We start from the raw sequence: 19736 nt of genomic DNA, 5'->3' as shown, positions 1-19736 counted from the left end.
TCATCCTAGTTCTACTTCTGCTCTCCCTTCTCATAGATAAATAGAAAACAGCAGGATACCACATACATCCTATACCCATCATCACAACAACACACAGACTGGTTCAACCCAACAGGAAACTCCAAACCCCTAGGACCCTGATACCTTGTCCTTCATCCAACCAAGAAAACATTCCCACAATCTGGGGAATAAGACCACCAACCAAAACTAAGGCAAGCTCACAAAAACTTCATACACCTTCTAGAACACTTATCAATATACTCACTACTCACTCGCCCACCAAATTCACATCAATAGCATGCGCATATATGAACATACGATCTATCAGCCCAAAGACAGAACTAATCAAAGACTGGCTGATCAAAGATAACCTAAGCTGCCTCTTCCTAGCCGAAACCTGGCTCACTTCCGACTCAGACCCTCGCATTACAGAATTCTGCCCAAACGGCTACAAATTAGAGCTAGTATGCAGAGAAAACAGAAGAGGTGGAGGTCTTGCAATCATTGTAAAAAACAACCTCAACATCAAAATCCTTACCAAACACTCCACCCCTCACCTTGACCTTCTAGCATGCCAACTCTCTGACAACACTCTCACAGGAACTCTGAACTGCCTTCTCTGCTATGTCACACCAGGAAAATGGAACACCTCTAAACAAGAACTTGAAGAATTTATCTTCCAGAATTCCCTCTCTTCCACATACAACCTGATCCTAGGAGACATCAATCTCCACTTAGAAGACAACACCTCCAAAAAAGCAATGGATTTTCTTACATTCCTCACCACCTTATCCTACCAATTACTCAACCCTGAACCCATGCATGAAAAGGGCCATCAACTTGATATTGCCGCGTACACATCACCCAACCTCAACACACAAAACATCCACATCACCAACGGCTCATGGCATCCCACCTTATGGTCTGACCACTACAAGTACACCTTCACTATCAACTGGGAGCATAACAACATCAAACCTCCTCCATGCAAAACAAGCTTCAAGTTCAGACAGAAAATCGAACCTAATACATTCTGGGACACAGTAGATCCAGCAATAGATTTAAACAACCCCAAAGAATTCATAAACACCTGGCGTTCCACAAGTGAATCCACCTTGAACAAACTAGCACCTCTAAAAACAAAAAACAAAATACGCAGACCTTCAGACAAATGGTTTGACGCCGAACTACAACACCAAAAAAGGCAATGTAGACAATTAGAAAGGTCATGGAAGAAACAGAAACAAGACCACATTAAAACAGAATGGAGATCCCAAATCAAACAATACAACATCAAACTGAAGGAAAAACGTAAAGACTACTACTCCAAACTCATCGGCACCGAAAAACCGAACACCAAAAAACTCTTCAGCATTGTAAAAAACCTCACCGATACCAAACCCTTCCTCGTCACCCAAGGAACCCAGACCCCATCAGCTTCTCAACTAGCGGACCACTTCAAAAATAAAATCACCACAATCAGATCCACATTCAACCACTCCCAAAACATCAAAGAAGAGTTGCTAATAAATCCCACAATAGATGAAGCCATCCCAGCAGATAGGATCTGGAACAACTTCCCAACGACACAATGGTCAGACCTCGAACGGCTGTACAAAAAATACAGCAAATCCTCTTGTGATCTGAACAACTGTCCACCCTATCTACTTGCTACAGCGTCCACTAAATTCATAGCATGCCTCACGCTATGGTTGCAAACCACCCTCAGGGAAGGTCTGTTCCCTCCGGATCTTGGAGAAATCATAATCACTCCCATACTAAAAGACCCCAAAGACCCAATAGACAACCCAACAAATTATAGACCAATTGCTTCTATCCCACAATACGTCAAACTTATAGAGGGCATAGTAGCACAATATCTCACCAATTACCTAGAAGACCACCACATTCTGCATCCAACTCAATCTGGTTTCAGAGCTAATCACAGCACAGAAACACTACTGGTATCTCTACTAGACATAGCCCGACAGCACCTCAGCAAAGGAAACAAGTTACTAATCATCCAACTCGATCTCTCAGCAGCATTCGACTTAGTTGACCACCCAATACTACTCCAGATACTAGATGCCATAGGAATATCAGGTAAAGTTCACAACTGGTTCCAAGGCTTCCTTAAAACAAGATCATATAGAGTTAAGTCAAAAGATCATCTATCTGATCCCTGGACAAACCCATGCGGAGTACCACAAGGATCCCCTCTATCGCCCATACTTTTCAACCTCTTCATAGCTTCCTTAGGCACTGCCCTAGATGCCCTAAACATAACATCTTTCAGCTACGCGGATGACATAACCATCCTCCTCCCCTACGACATCCATGACCCCATCTCCAACGGACGCTTAAAAACAACACTGGAAACTGTAGAAAAATGGATGAAGAACCATAAGCTGAAACTGAATGCAGAGAAAACCAAATTCCTACTACTAGAGAAGGAACAAAAACCATCCCTAACAGAACTCAAAGTAAACGCAACCAAATATCCAATTCAGAGCACTCTCAAAATTCTGGGAATACAACTAGACAGATGCTGCACAATGCAAACACAAATCCACAAAATCATACAAAAAGCATTCTTCACCATGCGAAACCTAAGAAAAATAAGAAAATTCCTTACCAAAGAACACTACAAACTCATTGTACAATCCCTCATACTTAGTACCTTAGATTACTGCAACAGCCTCTACCTACCTTGCCCAAACAATATGATAAAACAACTGCAGACCGTTCAAAACACAGCCATCAGACTCATCTACGCTCTTAGAAAATTTGACCACATCACTCCCGCCTATGTTGACTCTCACTGGCTTCCAATAAAAGCAAGAACTCAATTCAAATTCTATTGTCTACTATTTAAAGTAACCCATGGCACTGCCCCCAGCTACTTAAGCAACCGCCTTCACCGCTACCACTCACCCAGATCAAGGAGAACTCAGAACCTATTCACCTTCCCCCCTCATAATGGTACCAGACGTAAGAAACTTTACGACAGCCTTCTGGCGACACAGGCAGCGAAAATTGACCCCACCATCACCAAACTGATGATCAAAACAACAGACATCAAAGTGTTTTGAAAAGAAATCAAAACAGTCCTATTCAAAAAACACGTCCTCACTCACTAATCTCCTCCCACTCGTACATGCTTTCTCCCCTGCGAATAGCACATCAGTCATTCCCTCGAACCTCACCTTCCAAAAAAAAAAAAAAATCAATGCTAGGTAATCTTCTTCTATTACCCGAACATATTGTTTTTCTCCACTGTATTCTATAACTACTTGAATCTCTATATGTAACTTCTCAACCATATTATGTAATGTACAAGAATCATTGTTATATAATTCTCTCGGTAATGTCTAGATATCTTCTAATTTGTAATCCGCTTAGAACCGCAAGGCACAAGCGGAATAGAAATCACTAATGTAATGTAATGTAATATAACTTATAGATTACTACAAGTTACAAATGCATCTCCCTTATTTTACACCAGCTAAGCACGTATAACATAACATAAAAAACATATTTGTATACCGCAAAACCTGCGCAGTTCTATGCAGTTTAACAAACTGAAGAGAATGAATAATCTCAGTGATTAACAAATCAATTCTCCAGGAATTTCACAAATTGACTAGATTTTACCAATTTTCTAAAATGCATATAAGCTGAAGAATGAGATAGTAATCTGCGAAACTCAGTATCCCAACTAGCAGCCTGGTAAGACAATAATCTTTGCAAAAATCTCTTATATAAACAACCACAACCATCAGGAAAGACAAACAATGCAGTGGCTTGCAATATACAATTGAGATTGATGAATGTAAACTGATCAGCTAAATAAACGGGTGCATATCTATGCAAAACCTTATAAAACACGGTTCCAAACTTAAAAAGTACTAGCCTCTACTGGTAACCAATGAAGTTCTTTATAATAAGGTGTAACATGATCCATTTTCTTCAAGTTGAAAATTAAGCGCTCAACAGTGTTTTTGTACAATACATAATCTTTGAAGATTTTTACGATATCCTGGCAGATGTACTATATGACATTGAAGATTGTTCCAATAACCTAAATTAAGTAGTGTTGAAGTATGATCTAATTGTTTGTAGTTTCCACAGTATATGGCTGTTCTAACCCCCTCTTCTACAAAGCTGCACTAACAGCTGCCGCACGCCAACAGCCCCGAAGCCCTTTAAATCTCTATGGCTTTGTAAAAGAAGGGGGTAAGTGTTTTGCCTAAACACATTAACATACAAGTATATACCTAGTTACATTAGTAATCTATATAAAATAATGTAGGCGTTTACTTTCCTTTACAGAATAGGTTCCAAAAAGGTGACCTTTGACAAAATTGCCTTCCATTTGTCTTCTAATCCTCCCTGATCTCTTGTTTACATAAAAGCCTCTGTTGTAGCATCAAGAAGGTAAGAATTAAGAAGCACAAATACCTTCCACTAACATCTGTAGAAACAAAGAACTCAACATACTAGCACAGTTAGGTTCTAAGAGCACTGCAATGATTGGGTGGTGAGGCGGAGAATTTAGCCTTCATGTCTCTGAGCAGAGTTCTATTGGATATGCAAATTGATTAACAGTGAATTGAAATTCATGTTTACCATTATATATATTTTGTATATGTAGTGATTTTCCTACAAAATATAGTCTTAGTCGTACAGCATGTATAACTGAAGTTATACAGGCTGGGATCGACAGAACTTGGATGTTGTGACTTAGACCATGTAAAACATGGTCTAAGTCGCAAAAACCCACCTAAACTTACCAGATAAGCCCTGAAAACATAAAACACAGACCCCCACACACTACCCCAGTGATCACCGACCCCCCCCCCACCCCATAAAAATATTAATCACACCTTTAAAATTCAGCCTCCAGACCATCATCACCTGGCCACCTGGCATAGGAAAGTTTAGTCGTCCAACACAGAGGCAGCTTAAGTCGTCTTGGGGGTGGGTTAGGGACCCATAGAGAGGAGGACCCATGCCCATAAGCCCCTGTAATCACTGCATTGATACTTAAACATGTACACTCCCCTATACATTCCCAAAACTCTTTTGTATTGGCATATAAGTGGCTCCTGCAGCCATAACGACTACTGGGGTGGTAGATAAGTGGGTCTAGAGGATTCTGGAGGTAGTTTGGGGGACTCACCGTGACCTATAAGGGAACTGGAGGGAGAAGACATGGCACCCTTTTTGTGAAATTCACAGCAGTGCCCTGTTAGGCACCCCACTATTTAGGTGGCATGTCTGGGTGTGCAGTCCATCACTTTGCAGATCCCTCCCACGTCCAACAGGGCTTATTCTAGGCGTTTTGGACTTGGACGAAAAGTTGGACGGAAATGTGGTATAAAGATGGACGATTTAGCGGCTTGGACGATCAGATCGGAGGACGCATAATTAGACGATTTTTGAAACAAAAAAAATTTTGGATGTATTTTTCGAAAATGTGTCTTAGGCTGTTTTTTACTTTGGACGACTTGCGAGTTGGACGCAAACGGACTTAGACGTCCCTTTCGATTATGCCCCTCTGTGCCTATTCTGCAATTCCAAATTACTGAATCAAGCCCTATGACTGTTAATGAGGATGTATAACAAATGCACTACCTAACTAAATGTGCTGGCCGTAAGGATTTTAGTATTTTGAAGCAATATGGACTATTTCAATTAACTCGTGTTTATGGTATTACAAGCAACTGACTTACTTGTGATGAACAGGAGACATTTTTTCTGTCCTGAGTTCTCGGACTAGAGACTTTGCTTGCACTCGTTGTAGTGAGTATGGTGGTGTTAATGGCATTTCTACCTCAAATTGATGCCATAATTTATAACAAACTAAAAACAGAGCAAAAATCATAAGAAGTCTGAGAAAGCTAAAGAGATGAATAATACAAAACATTTCGCAATTATATGTAATATTTAAAGTGTTAGAATTCTTTTTAAATAGTAAATAGCTGTAAACAGTAGGGCCCCGTTTCTGCAGGTAATGGGTTCCAAGACCTACCATGCTTACGTGAAATTGCAGATAATAGCGAACGCTATTATAATACACCTTATGCTTCAATTATGTACTGTTTACCATGACATGAGCGAATCCCTCATGGCTCTACCCCACCATGCTCAGCTCCCCCTAGCGTACCTCCTCAAATCTTCACTGGCACCTCCCTCCTATCTCCTCACTCCCTCTGTCACTTCCTGGTCCCGCAACCAAGATGTGATGTCAGAAGGAAGGAATTCAGGCCAGCGCAAGCAGGCAGGAGATGCTGCCGGTGAAGATTTGAGGAGGTATGCTGCGGGGGGCTGTGGCATACAGCGCAGGGAGAGTGCTTGGGCCATGGTGAACCGAGAACAATTGAAACCAGGGATAAAAAAATCAGCAGACACAGTGGTCCTACTGTATTACTGCTTAAGAGTCTCTGATAAGTAATCATGCCAGCCAATAATAGATTGCTAACAAGTCCCAGAGAAATACTAGAATCTACTTCAAAGATTTTTACCATATCTGCAGAATATGAAAAATAATTTTCTGTTAGCAAGAATATACGTGTAGACGAGTGGTTCTCAACCTTTCTTCTCTTGTCACACACCCTACAGACCAGGTTCATGTGTGTCACAATGAACACTATGATCTGTAGCTGAACAAAAAAGGAGTCCAAATATTTTACTGTATTTAGAGAAATAATGCAAGAGACACTTAAACCAGGGCTTCTCTACCCAGACCTTGGGCAAGGAGGAATCTCTCTTATGCATATTCATTATGGATATCCTGAAAACCCAAAGGGACATGGTTTGCCCTGAGGTTTGGGTTGAGAAGGCCTGGCCTAACTATTCTTAACAGTATTTACTTCTTTTTTCTTAACAAAGTGTTATTTAAATGAAAATGGTCAATATTCAGCCAGCAATAGTCAGTGTTTTTAAGCATTGTTTGACACCAACTAAATTAGACCTGGATACTTATTGTTAGGCCATGTCCAGTTACTAGCACTGAATATGACTGGACATGTGTTAGCCAATGGGACCTGCCAACCCCATCACTTCTGCCCATGGTAGTTCTGAATACAAACTGTGTCCATGACCTCAAGTAATGGTCTCATTGTACTACTGCTAGGGGTCAGTCTTCCATGCAAACTGACCAGGGGTGAAACAGGTGTGTGAGTGGAAGGGTGCTTCTCTTAGGCAGATGCTCAGAATGGGTGATTCTCGGGAGGGGGGAGAGTTGAAAGAAGGACTAAAAGCTCTTAGGATGGTCTGGAAACTCTTTTTCAAGTGGGGGGGAGGGGTCAAAACGCCAGGTGCTACCTGAAGTTATGCAAGTGCCAGCCAATATTCAGTGCCAGCATCTATATAGCTAAGTGACTAAGCTAGGATAGTTTTACACTTTGTTTTATCCTGTATCTTTGTAAACATCCTGCAACTGTTCTCTTGTTATTATCTTGTACCTTATTGTAAACACCCATTACCCTGTATCTTATTGTAAACATCCTGTAACTGCTTTCTTGTTATTACCTATTGTAATCACCCAGTACCTGCTCACTTTGTATTATCCTGTATCCTACTGGTAACACGGTACTCTCTCTAGACACGACTTTCACTGTAAACCGCTTCGAACTTAGGGTATAGCGGTATATAAGAAATAAAATTATTATTATTATTATTCCTTGTGGTCTTGTGAACCCTAGCACTCAATATTGCTGCTTGCGTGTAACTCCTGGCTCCTCTCTGACTCTATCCCCATACCGCACCCTCTACTGTTCAGTGTGAACATGGTCATTTAAAACCGATATTTAATGGCAGGTTTAAATTATAACCAAAGCCAATTTCATATGGCTATTATTATACTATATTTTCCATAAAAAACAATTTTAAACCATAGCAACCTTCACAGTCAGGTCCCCCAAAATGCCGATCTGATTCCAAATGTAGCAGCAAACAAACAAAATAATAAAAATAAGTTAAATAGTATTACATGCACATAAACATGAATATTATGCAAAGAGAACAACAGAAGATTAATTTCTAAGAATCACAAAGACATTGGCTGTTCACATTGGTTTAAAAACTCTTGCAGCTTTTCCGGATCGTCAAAGTTTATTGTTTTATTAGCATAAGTAGCCCACATTACTGCAAGGTAAAGTAAATCATATTTGGCCCCGAGGTTTCTTAGTTGTGGCCGTAAATCCAGGAATCTTTTCCTTTTATTAGCTGTAGCCCTTGCAAAATCGGGCACGATGTATATCCGAGAGTCTTGACATTTTAAGTTTTTATTTTCTTTTGCCAGATAAAAGACCTCCATTACTTGTTGGAATCTGAGCAGTTTGAATATTAATGGACGCGGCCAGTTTGTCTGTCTCTTTGCAGGGATCCTATGAGCCCATTCAAACTCTAAAGGAAACTTGGTCTTAAGAGGCAAAATTTTAAATAAAAAATTTTCCAGAAAAGATATCGGGTCTCCTTTCTCAACCCCTTCTGGTAAACCTAAAATTCTCAGGTTACTTCTCCTCTCCCTGTTGGCACAATCCTCTAGGTCTCTTGTTAACATTTCAAATTTTTTTCCGATCTGACTTGTACTGAAGCAGCTCTGTCTCTGTCACTTCAATCCTTTTTTCCAGTTGTTCTACTTTTATATCGGCTAGCTGCAGTTGCTTTGTGAGGTTAACAACTTTCTCCTTAACCTCCTGCAATTTCTGCGCATTATCCGATACTATGTCCTTTATCCCCCGAAGCTCAGCTAAAACTTCGCTGTTATCTTTGTCATCTTTAGGCAATGGAGTCTTTGAGGGGGTTGCCGGCTCAGGTTTGGATCGTTTTGTGCTTCCTATACCCACAAAAGCAGAGTCAATTTTTGTCTGCTTTCCCGTTGCCATGTTATATCCAAAACACACACTTTTAAAAGAAAAAAAAAATATTTGTAACTTATTTTATCGTTAATAAAGCCTGTCACTGCGGAGCTCGACTCTCACCCGGCCTTCTAGATGTGTCGCCAAGCCACGCCCCCCCCCCCACATACAGTTTTTTAATATTGGGTTGTATGTTAGACAAATTCAAATTGTACTTATTGTCAATATCAATATTTTTCACACCTATTCTATATATATATATATATAAAACAACACAAACCCCTTCCTTTACAAAGCCATGCTAGTGTTTTTAGTGCTGGCTATGGCAGTAAGAACTCCGTCGCTCATAGAATTCCTAAAAACGCTAGCACGGCTTTGTAAAGGAGGGCCAAAATTTGTCCGGGTTGGAAGCAATTTTGGTTTTCTGGGGCATGCTTAACTCAAATAGCATTGAAAGGGTGAGGAACTGTGCCTGGCACCTGTGCACAAGAACTAAGTAGTAGGCACAGCTCATCTGCGCAGGCCCTGTAGAGTTCCCAACTGTGGAAGCTCCAGAGCATTTATTTTGTGGTTTTGGGGTTTGTTTTTTTTGTTTCAGTCCTGATATGGACACAACTGTTGTGCATCTTTTGTGTGAGTGTGTGTCCCATGCATAATAGCTGTATTCTGACCACAGTCATGGGACATACACTCACACAACAGACACACAAACAGCTTCTGGCAGCTCCAGACCTGTCATCGATGATATTAAATGTATATCTTAGTCCAGTGGCTGTTAAGATCAGAAATTAGGAATTCTCACTCTACCTTTCAATTTTGATATTCAATTTTTTTGTGTCTATTAGAAACAGATACCTAATTCTTGAGCAATTGAATACGTGTCTATTATATGTGAAGAAATGGCTGGATGTTAATAATCTCTAGCTTAATGTTCAGAAAACAAGTCTTCTGGACTGACAACAAAGCAAATAAATACTGGAAATCTTTAGGGGGTTTGCAGAGTGTTAAATTGTTAGGTAATGTGATCCAGGTATCTTCCCAAGCAGGAGTCTATGCAGTGGGAGCCAACTCCTGCGGTCCCATTTTGGAATGTTTGGAGGATTTACGAGGTTTGTCTCTCAAGACATGCTTGTGTTTCGCCGTAGTATCACATGGGCACTGCCCAGGCCCTTTCCCCCCTGAGCTCCGATCTGATGTGCAGGCTGTTTGGAGGGTGTGCTGACAAGCAGTGAACCCCCCCAGAAGCAGCCTTTTCCAAATATCTTCAATCTTCCGCAGTCAGAGCTGTCCCCACAGGGAACCTCCACAGCACGAGGGTGAAAACCGTGAACGCAAATACTGAAATTACAAGAAATGAAACACGAGCAGAAAAGACAAGCTCCTACAGCCTGGCTTGTAGAAAGGAAAACTGATTCCTAGGGCAAGTGATGAGGTAAGAGGGGGTGGGGTTTAAGTCTCTGAAGTTTGAGGCTTCATACAAAGTCCTGGCGGGTAGATGGAAATAACTCACTAGTCCTGGAATAAAGTGGGATTGTACAAGAAATATCTATAATAGGGAAGACACCCCTGATGGTGTAGACAACATGAGGAAGGACCTACTTAAGACAACAGGGGAACTGGTTATTACATATTCTTATTACATTTCATTATTTGCTAAAACTCGAACACTAACCCTTCTTTTACAAAACCGCAGTGCAGTTTTTAGTGATGGCCGCGGCGGTAACAACTCCGATGCTCATAGGAATTCTAAGAGTCTGAGCTGTTACTACCACACGCAACAGTTTTGTAAAAGGAGTTGGGTATAAATAAAACATGCAAATTACCTTAAGGCTCTCTACACCAATCTAATATTCCCAGTATCTTAATACGATTTAATTAAGCGGTTCAATAATAAGATGCAGACAGTAGTGCAGCAGCAAGAGGGGAGCTATCCAGTCTTTTGCACAGCATGTCACATTTATGATGATCTCTCAGTTGGTGAGAAATTATATGTGTGTGCTCTTAGGGAACAAGTACATTCCTTTGAGGTTAGAGTTGCAGACTTGGAGGAGCTGAGGGAGACAGAGAGGTACATTGGAGACCTACAGGGACGTTGTAGAGAAGTTCCACCTCCAGTCTGGAAGCCCCTGTGCTGCCTTGGAGAAGGGAGGTCTCCTAAAAGGGAACATCACTCTGGTGATGCAGGAAATATGATCCTGTAGCCAGGACCTGCCCATCAGGAGATGCAATATCCTCTTGCACTGAGGATCTACAGTAGTACAGGAGGTAACTGTGTTGGATCCACTGAAAAATAGTTATCATAACACAGGGGTCTCAAAGTCCCTCCTTGAGGGCCGCAATCCAGTCGGGTTTTCAGGATTTCCCCAATGAATATGCATGAGATCTATGTACATGCACTGCTTTCAATGCATACTCATTGGGGAAATCCCGAAAATCCGACTGGATTCTGGCCCTCAAGGAGGGACTTTGAGATCTGACATAACATGATCAAATTTGAGCTGATAACTGAAGTGATGTCGCTAAAGAAATCTACTATAGTAGCATTTAATTTTTGCAAAGGCAACTATAATAATATGAGGAAAATAGTTAAAAAGAAGTTAAAAGGGTCTGTGGCAAGGGTCAGAAGTGTAAACCAGGCATGAATGTTGTTTAAAAATACCATCAAGAAAGCCCAGATTGGATGCATTTCACGTGTTAAGGAAGAGGAGACGAGAACCAGCGTGGTTAAAAGGTGACGTGAAAGAGGCTAATACAGCCAAGAAAACATCCTTTAAAGAATAGAAAAAGGATCCCAATAAAGAAAATAAGAAGACACATAAGCACTGGCAAGTTAGATGCAAAACATTGATAAAGAAAGCTAAACAAGAATATGAAGAACAACTTGTCAAAGAGGCAAAAAATAGTAAATTTTTTAGGTACATCAAAAGGAGAAAACCTGTGAGGGAATCCATGGGACTGTTGGATGATCAAAGAGTAAAAGGTGCGCTCAGGTAAGATAAGGTCATAGCAGAGAGACTGAATGAATTATTTGCTTCGGTGTTTATGTAAGAAGATGTAAGAGATCTACCTGAACTGAAAATGGTTTTAAAAGATGATGTGGCAGAGAAACTGAAAGAAAACTCAGTGAACCTGGAAGACAAGACAAATAGACAACATAAAGAGTGATAAATCACCTGGACTGGATGGTATACATCCCAGGTTATTGAAAGAACTCAAACATGAAATTTCTGATCTGTTGTTAGTGATCTGTAATCTGTCACTAATATCATCTTTAGTACCTGAAGATTGGAGGGTGGCCAATGTTACACCAATTTCTAAAGAGTTCCAGGGGAGATCCAGGGAATTACAGACCAGTAAACCTGACCTCAGTGCCGGGCAAAATAGTGGAAACAATTACAAAACAATAAAATCATGGAACATGTTGACAAACATGATTTAATGAAACAAAGTCAGCATGGGTTAAGCCGAAGGAGGTCTTACCTCACCAATTTGCTTGACTTCTTTGAAGGTATGAATAAACATGTAGATAAAGGTGAGCCGGTTGATATAGTGTATCTAGATTTCCAGAAAGCTTTCAATAAAGTTCCTCTTGAGAGGCTCCTGAGAAAATAAAAGTCATGTTTTTTTGTCAAGTACTAGTGACTTGGAATAGCCAACATAAGGACGGGCTACTGGGCTTGATGGACCATTGGTCTGACCCAGTAAGGCTATTCTTATTTCATGAGATTGGAGGCAATGCTCAATTGTGGATGAAAAATTGGTTATCGGACAGAAAACAAATGATAGGGTTAAATGGCCATTTTTCTCAACAGAGGAGGGTAAATAGTGGTATGCCACAGGAATCTGTACTGGGACCGGTGCTATTTAACTTATTTATAAATGATCTGGAAATTGGAACAACGAGTAAGGTGATTAAATTTGCAGATGACACTAAACTGTTCAAAGTTGTCAAAACGCATGCAGATTGTGAAAAATTGCAGGCAGACTTTAGGAAATTGAAAGACTGGGCGTCTAAGTGGCAGATGAAATTTAATGTGGACAAATGCAAAGTAATACACATTGGGAAGAATAACCTAAATCACAATTACCAGATGCTAGTATCCACCTTGGGGGTTAGCACCCAAGAAAAGGATTTGGGTATCATTGCAGACAATATGATGAAACCTTCCGCCCAATGTGTGGTGGCGGCCCAAAAAGCAAACAAGATGCTAGGAATTATTAAAAAAGGGATGGTTAATAAGACTATGAATGTTATAATGCCTCTGTATTGCTCCATAGTGCGACCTTACATGGAGTATTGCATTCAGTTCTGGTCTCCTTATCTGAATAAAGATATAGAGGCACTAGAAAAGGTTCAAAGAAGAGTGACCAAGATGATAACGGGGATGGAACTCCTCTCGTATGAGGAAAGACTAAAAAGGTTAGGGCTCTTCAGCTTGGAAAAGAGACAGCTGAGAGGAGATATGATTGAAGTCTACAAAATCCTGAGTGGAGTAGAATGGGTACAAGTGGATTGATTTTCACTCTGTCAAAAATTACAAAGACTAGGGGGACACTCAATGAAGTTACAGGGAAATACTATTAAAACTAATAAGAGGAATATTTTTTCACTCAGAGAATAGTTAAACTCTGGAACACATTGCCAGAGGTTGTGGTAAGAGCGGATAGCGTAGCCGGTTTTAAGAAAGGTTTGGACAATTTCCTGGAGGAAAAGTCCATAAAGACATGGGGAAGCCACTGTTTGCCCTAGATCGGTAGCATGGGATGTTGCTACTCCTTGGGTTTGGCCACCGGGAGAACAGGCTACAGGGCTTGATGGACCATTGGTCAGTCCCACTAAGGCTATTCTTATGTTCTTAGTGCAAACCCCAGTCCAAATGAACTATTAGCTGACACTTATGCCAGCCTCGAAGTAAATGTAACATCCAGATTTTTAAAAAGTATGCCTGCATTGCCATTGTAAAATTGGAAATATATGCATAACTTGCTGGCCTGCTCACTACATGCCCCCTTTCAAATTGTGTGTGCAGAAGATATAAATGTGTAAATAGTGGCTTCTAAAATTGATATTCACACATTTTAGGGTACTGTACTTACACATATAAATGCCCAACAAGCTTACTTAATGACCTCATATCTCTTACCTGGGTCCTTGCATTCCAGCATATTTTCATAGTCTTTGATATCAGTTCCTTTTACCTTGGGGCTGTACTGTGAAATCTCTATTTCAGCTGTCAGTTTGTCCAGGAAACCTTTTAAAAGTGCCCAGAAATTTAAAATATTAAATAATTTAACAAAAGCATGAGCTAATGTTCCACAGTTACTTTTTAATGAAAGATTTGGTTCTTACCTCAATAATCTTCTTTACAGTAGAAAAGCACATGAGTCCTAAACCTGTGGGTGATGCATTTATGCCTATCGCCATGGCCTCCATGCATTTTCTCTTTGCTGGTAGTGCTGGATCACAAGTGGAGAGCTCTAGAAGTGATTTATGTCCCACTTCTCAAGTCTTCTGTGCCTGAGAGCTTCTGGAGGGTCCTGGGGGGCTAAGCCCACTGCTTCTGCCCTCACTCACATGCCATGATATGCAGTGCACTGGCACTCCTCAGGAACCCATCCAGCGAAAAATTAACATGATGCAGTGGTTAAACAACCTGTAGAGTTCATCCTGACTGTTTCCAGACCCAAATGAAGTGTTTTGAGGCAAGGGGAGGCTTTTAAAATAAAATCAGGAAATCCAAGATGGCCACTGCGGCAGCAGTTTTGGTGCCAAAAATGACACGGGGAAGCTACAAAAAGAGAGAAAAAATTTCAAAACCAGGATTTTTGGAGAAGGGGACCTATAAGGAAATCCCAGAAACTCTTAAAAACCCTTAAATCAACTCCACCCAATGTCTCTCATAGACAGTAATGGGCTTTACTCACTGTGCTGCTATGTGCTGTACCTGCATCAGCTCTCATTGTAGCTGAATGGAAGAAAAACTTTTCTGCCTCATACAAGCAATCAAGATCTCCAAGGGCTTGTCTATTCTGGCTGCCTTTTACATACGCTGAAACAGCCTGAAACCATCTACTCCACCAGTCTCACATGAATCTTTGGGGGGGGGGTGAAGCTGGCACCCACAAGGTCTCCTGATCAGCGCGGAGCCCACATACAGCCTTTGCTCACATGCTTTGATCAAACCCCAGTGATCAGACTTCCAGGGGCTGAACCCCAAGCCGATCCAAGTGTTAGGGCAAGCTGGCCAGACAAAGTGTTCTGCAGCAAGGGTGGCCTGCCCAGCTAGAGACCCCAAACACACCAAGCCTGCAGCTTTTCCCAGGCAGAGCTGTCCCTCCTGGGATACTCTATAGCACCCAAAGCCTAAATGTTAGATAATACCCAAAAATAAGAAATTTAAGTAGAGTAGATGATAAGACATCTTCTCAACTTGCTTGCAGAAGGAAAAAACTGAGGAGAGGGTAGTGCCCAGTGATTCAGGGAGGCAGAGCTGAAAATGTAGATGATGTCTTCTGCATACCTCGCAGGTGATGATGCACTACCCACAGATTCAGGACTCATGTGATTTTTGCACTAGAATGTGTGTTTATTTTACATGACTACAACTACTACTTCTTTATAAAATGCTGTAATCAAATGAAAACAATATTTAATTTTGGACTCCTTTTACAAAGCCACCGTAGCGAGTCTCATGCGGCAAAGGCAACAAAACCCATTCAATTCCTATGGGCTTTGTCGCATTTACCATGCTAGGAATTGTTATTAGGACTTTGTAAAAGGAGTCCTTTAAGACATGTTAATATGTTCTTTTTACCATGTCACAGCAGGATCAGCACATATAACTTCATAAATCTGCTGTGCTGGTCCAGACTGCATTCTTGAAAGTAAAACTTTTTCTTTATTTCTAGGTGAATCATGGATTTTAATTGGAAACTCTGCTCTTTTGGGATGAAATCCTGCTACTGACTTGCTGATTATGATTAGGGTTACCAGATTTCCTCTTTAAAAAAAGAGGACACGTGGACCCGCTCTATTCTGCCCCTAGCCCCGCCCCCACAAGAACCTCTTGTCTCCTTCCACGAGCTCCAGCCCACATCTAGAGGGCCTCTGCGCATGTATGGACATCAACATGATGACATCACACTCATGCGCATATGCATGTGATGTCATCATGTTGACATCCGCACAGGCACTCCAGACGCAGCCCCTTCGAGCTCAGTCCCTTCTTAAAACCCAGACAAATTGCCGACAAATATCTTCCTACTTGGGGCCATGACACTAATAACGCTTCACGACATTCATTCCTACCGAATCACAACATTCATTCCTACCAGAACACCTGGCCTTTGTCACACCTGCAGAACACAGATAAACCCTATGCAAATACAGGACCACAAACTAAAAGTCCTAATATACACAAACGAAACCCTAAGATGCTAGACTCTGCATGCAGTACAACAACAGAGAAACAGAAATACATTTTTTTCTGAACAGTGCAGATGTAAATTCACTAAATTGAAAATAAAATCACTTTTCCTACCTTAGTTGTCTGGTGATTTTATTTTTCTACTCATCCTTTCCCAGTCTCTGGTTGAACTTCTTTCTGTCTGTGCTCTTAACTCTGTTTCCAAGGTTTTCTTATCTATTTACTGTTTTCTCTCCGTCACTTTCTGCCCTACATCCATCTTTGGCATGAATTTTTAATATTCAACTTTCTTCCATTTTTCTGCTTTCTCCTCAGATCTATCTACTTTTCTAAGTCTTCCCTTCCCATCTATCCATGCACACTATCTCCTCTTTCTCTCTGCCTTTCCCATCATAACTGTGTGTCATCTCCTCCCTCTTTCTTCTCCCCTATTCCCATCTATCCATAAAAAGCATTTCGACTGAGATCAAGATGGCATCGAGGACAAATGCGCTGTGTTGAGCTCCTTTGACACACAGCTCTTGATTGGTGATGCCCGACTTTAGTACAGGAAGAGGCGGTCGGAGCATACAGCGAGTGATTTCCTTCACTCACCGGCACTCCAGCTGCCCTCTCCTGCCTCCCCTTTGTGGTCAGAAAATACCACTAATGAGCAGGACCATGAATTCGCGGGGGAGCACTGTATGCTGCCTGCTTGTCCTGGGATAATATAAGTTACCTGCATTATATCAAACTTTAATAATAGACTGGAAAGTTTATTTTTATAAGTTTTAAATTACTGTAATTTTGAGACAGGTAAGATATTGATTACTGGTTTCAGATTTAAATATATTTACCTACAACTTGAGCTAAAGGGAAATATGGGTCTTGTTAAGCATTTAAGCATGAAGAAATTTGATAAAACCAGGCCTCATTTTTACAAGCTATGCTAAAGATGAAAAAGCTTCTTTTACGAAAACAGACAAACATTCCTTACCTTCTGTGATTATTTGTGCCTCTGTACAATAGTCTGATACATCTTCTGGAGTGAGTCTTAAAACCTCTTTAAGTTCCAATACAGTTGGTAGGTTTCTCAGTTGACTGAGGTTTGTTGTCTTAGTGGATTCTAAGTGAACTGGCAACAACAAGGACTAAAAAAAAAAAAAGTAAATTATTTATCAAGTTTGAATAGGTTTACCATGTCAACTTAGACAAACTCATCTAATTTTGGTTTTACTTTACTTTGTGTGTACATTTATAGTAGTAAGCAGTTAGAGCAGTACAACAGATACTCCACTGGATATGCATCTGTAATGTAGGTACACTGAATATTTGACTTATGTTTAAAAAAATGAATAAGGATGGTGCTACTCAATTTGGTGCTGCATTGGGCAAGAATTATAAGCCACCTTTTCATTCAAGCCAATGAATGAAAGGGGATAAAACCAGGAATGAATATTCTAGATCAGAGGTTCTCAACAAGCAATATGCATACCCCAGGGGATACCCACACCATTGTCAGGGGGTATGCAGCGCCAGTGTGTCTCCCAACTTCCTTCTGCTGGAGGGCTTAGCAGTTTTTAAGTTTTATATCTGAGGTAATAAAGGGTTAAGGACTCCTTTTACAGATTTCATAAACTTACGAGGTCTTTTCAAAAAGTTACAGGACAGTTTGAATTGAGCATCAAATAGCAAGTTTTTTTGAGACGCACTAGGTGGCGTTGAGTAGCTTGAAACCTCACGAGTAATCTCTTTGTTTTCTGTTTATTGGTATCTGTTTTCATTTCCAAGCTATGGAAGTTTTATGAACGTGTTATCGGCTATTTTTCATCATGTGCAATCTCAATGAACAATGCTACAGTGTGAAGTTCTGTTTTAAATTGTGTAAAACCACTACAGAAATTTTTGAAATTTTGAAAGTGGCTTTTGGTGAACATAGGCATTTTGAATGGTATTCACACTTCAAAAGTGGTTGTGAATCAGCGGAAGATGATTTGGAAACTGGAAGACCATCAACGTCAACTGATGATGATTATATTGATCAAGTGAGGGTTCTTATCCCTGCTAATTGGCGATTAACTGTTAAAGATTTGGCAGAGGAATGCAACATTTCCATTGGTTCATGCCACAACATTCTGACAGAGAAGCTGGGGATGTCTCGTGTTGTGGCAAAGTTTGTTCCATGGTTGATGACCAATGACCAGAACAACCCCCAAAAAACACCATGACAGTTCTTCCCCAGCCACCTTATTGTTTAATAAAGTTTTATAAAATCAGTCCTGTAACTTTTTGAACACACCATGTATCATTTAGCCAGAAGAACCTTTAAATTTAGGTTAAGAATTTGTCCTAAACACAACAGGAAGCAAATGAATTTTCTACAACTGAGGTGCAATATGATTGCTAACTTTAGAGAAATGAATGAAGGTAAAAAATATACATTTCTTACCTAGTTGCATTATTATTTTACATTTATGAATAAATGTTTATTTTAGTGAGTCTGTTGACCAGTTGGGATATAGCCCTAAAGATATAATGAACTTTACACATTTTAGATAATTGGCAATGGAATTCATTAATTAAAAAAACTGTATAAGATGCTATTGGATTGAAATGAACTACTGTTAAATGACATCATTTGTGTGTTGTTTGCCTTAGATGTAGCAACTAGAGTCTTGTCTGCTGATCAGACTCCTACCATCTGCAATGTCCTTCCATCATGTGCCAAGCTATTTAAGCATCTTACTGTTACTGCTACAGATTCATCCACCTCTCCTGGCATCAAGGAGCATTTCCAACATTTAATGCACAGCATAGGTTCTTTTCTACACCCATGACTGAAAGACAATCCAATTATCTTCCTAGATGATGTAAAAACATATGCAACTGAATTTTTGGGAAGGTTGTACCAAAACTAGATTGGAATGGAAGGCTGTATTTGTGATTTATAAACCGTTTTATAGAATAATGTCCCTTTTTATACTTTAATAAAAAGATTTAAATATAAAATCTTAAGTGTCCGAGGCTTGTGCAAATGAGAACAGAGTCTGCAGGGATGATACGGGCAGGGACAGAGCTCGCAGTGACAGGGATGGAGGCTGTAGGGATGGTTGGAACTTGTGGGGAAGGGGACAAACTTTGTTCCTGTGTCATTCTCTAGTGCTAGTTTACCACAGGTCTTATTTTATATAATGGGGCCTAATTACTAGTAGTTACTGGTAGTGGCATGGAGTACGTGTAACTGAGTTAATAAAACTTTGTTACTCCACATTTATAATGTTTTTAAGTTAACTAATAAAGAATCTTACAAAGGACATAAATTATGGAACTCTAGTGCATCAAGGGATAAGACATTTTTAGTTAAAAATCCAATCTGAACACCTCTTTTATAAAAATACCCAAGTTACTTGTTTAAACTGTGCACCTTTAATACTATTTATACTATAACTGACATGCAAAAAAC

At 40.3% G+C, this 19736-nt stretch overlaps 1 protein-coding gene across 1 annotated transcript in view; it reads right to left on the bottom strand.

The window, feature by feature from the left end:
- The window catches only part of SHOC1 (shortage in chiasmata 1), a 283884-nt gene that overhangs the window by 188436 nt on the left and 75712 nt on the right, over nucleotides 1-19736 (bottom strand). The window contains exons 8-10 of the mRNA XM_033962662.1: nucleotides 17271-17424; nucleotides 14012-14119; nucleotides 5736-5865 (exon numbers count right to left, since the gene is read on the bottom strand). Of these exons, the coding sequence (XP_033818553.1) occupies nucleotides 5736-5865; nucleotides 14012-14119; nucleotides 17271-17424 (392 nt within the window). The remainder of the gene's footprint in view (nucleotides 1-5735; nucleotides 5866-14011; nucleotides 14120-17270; nucleotides 17425-19736) is intronic.

Source organism: Geotrypetes seraphini, chromosome 1 (genome assembly GCF_902459505.1).
Source record: "Geotrypetes seraphini chromosome 1, aGeoSer1.1, whole genome shotgun sequence".
Taxonomy (NCBI): Eukaryota; Metazoa; Chordata; class Amphibia; order Gymnophiona; family Dermophiidae; genus Geotrypetes; species Geotrypetes seraphini.
The sequence above is the reverse complement of the archived record's forward strand: the minus strand, read 5'-3'. Positions and strand labels throughout refer to the sequence as shown.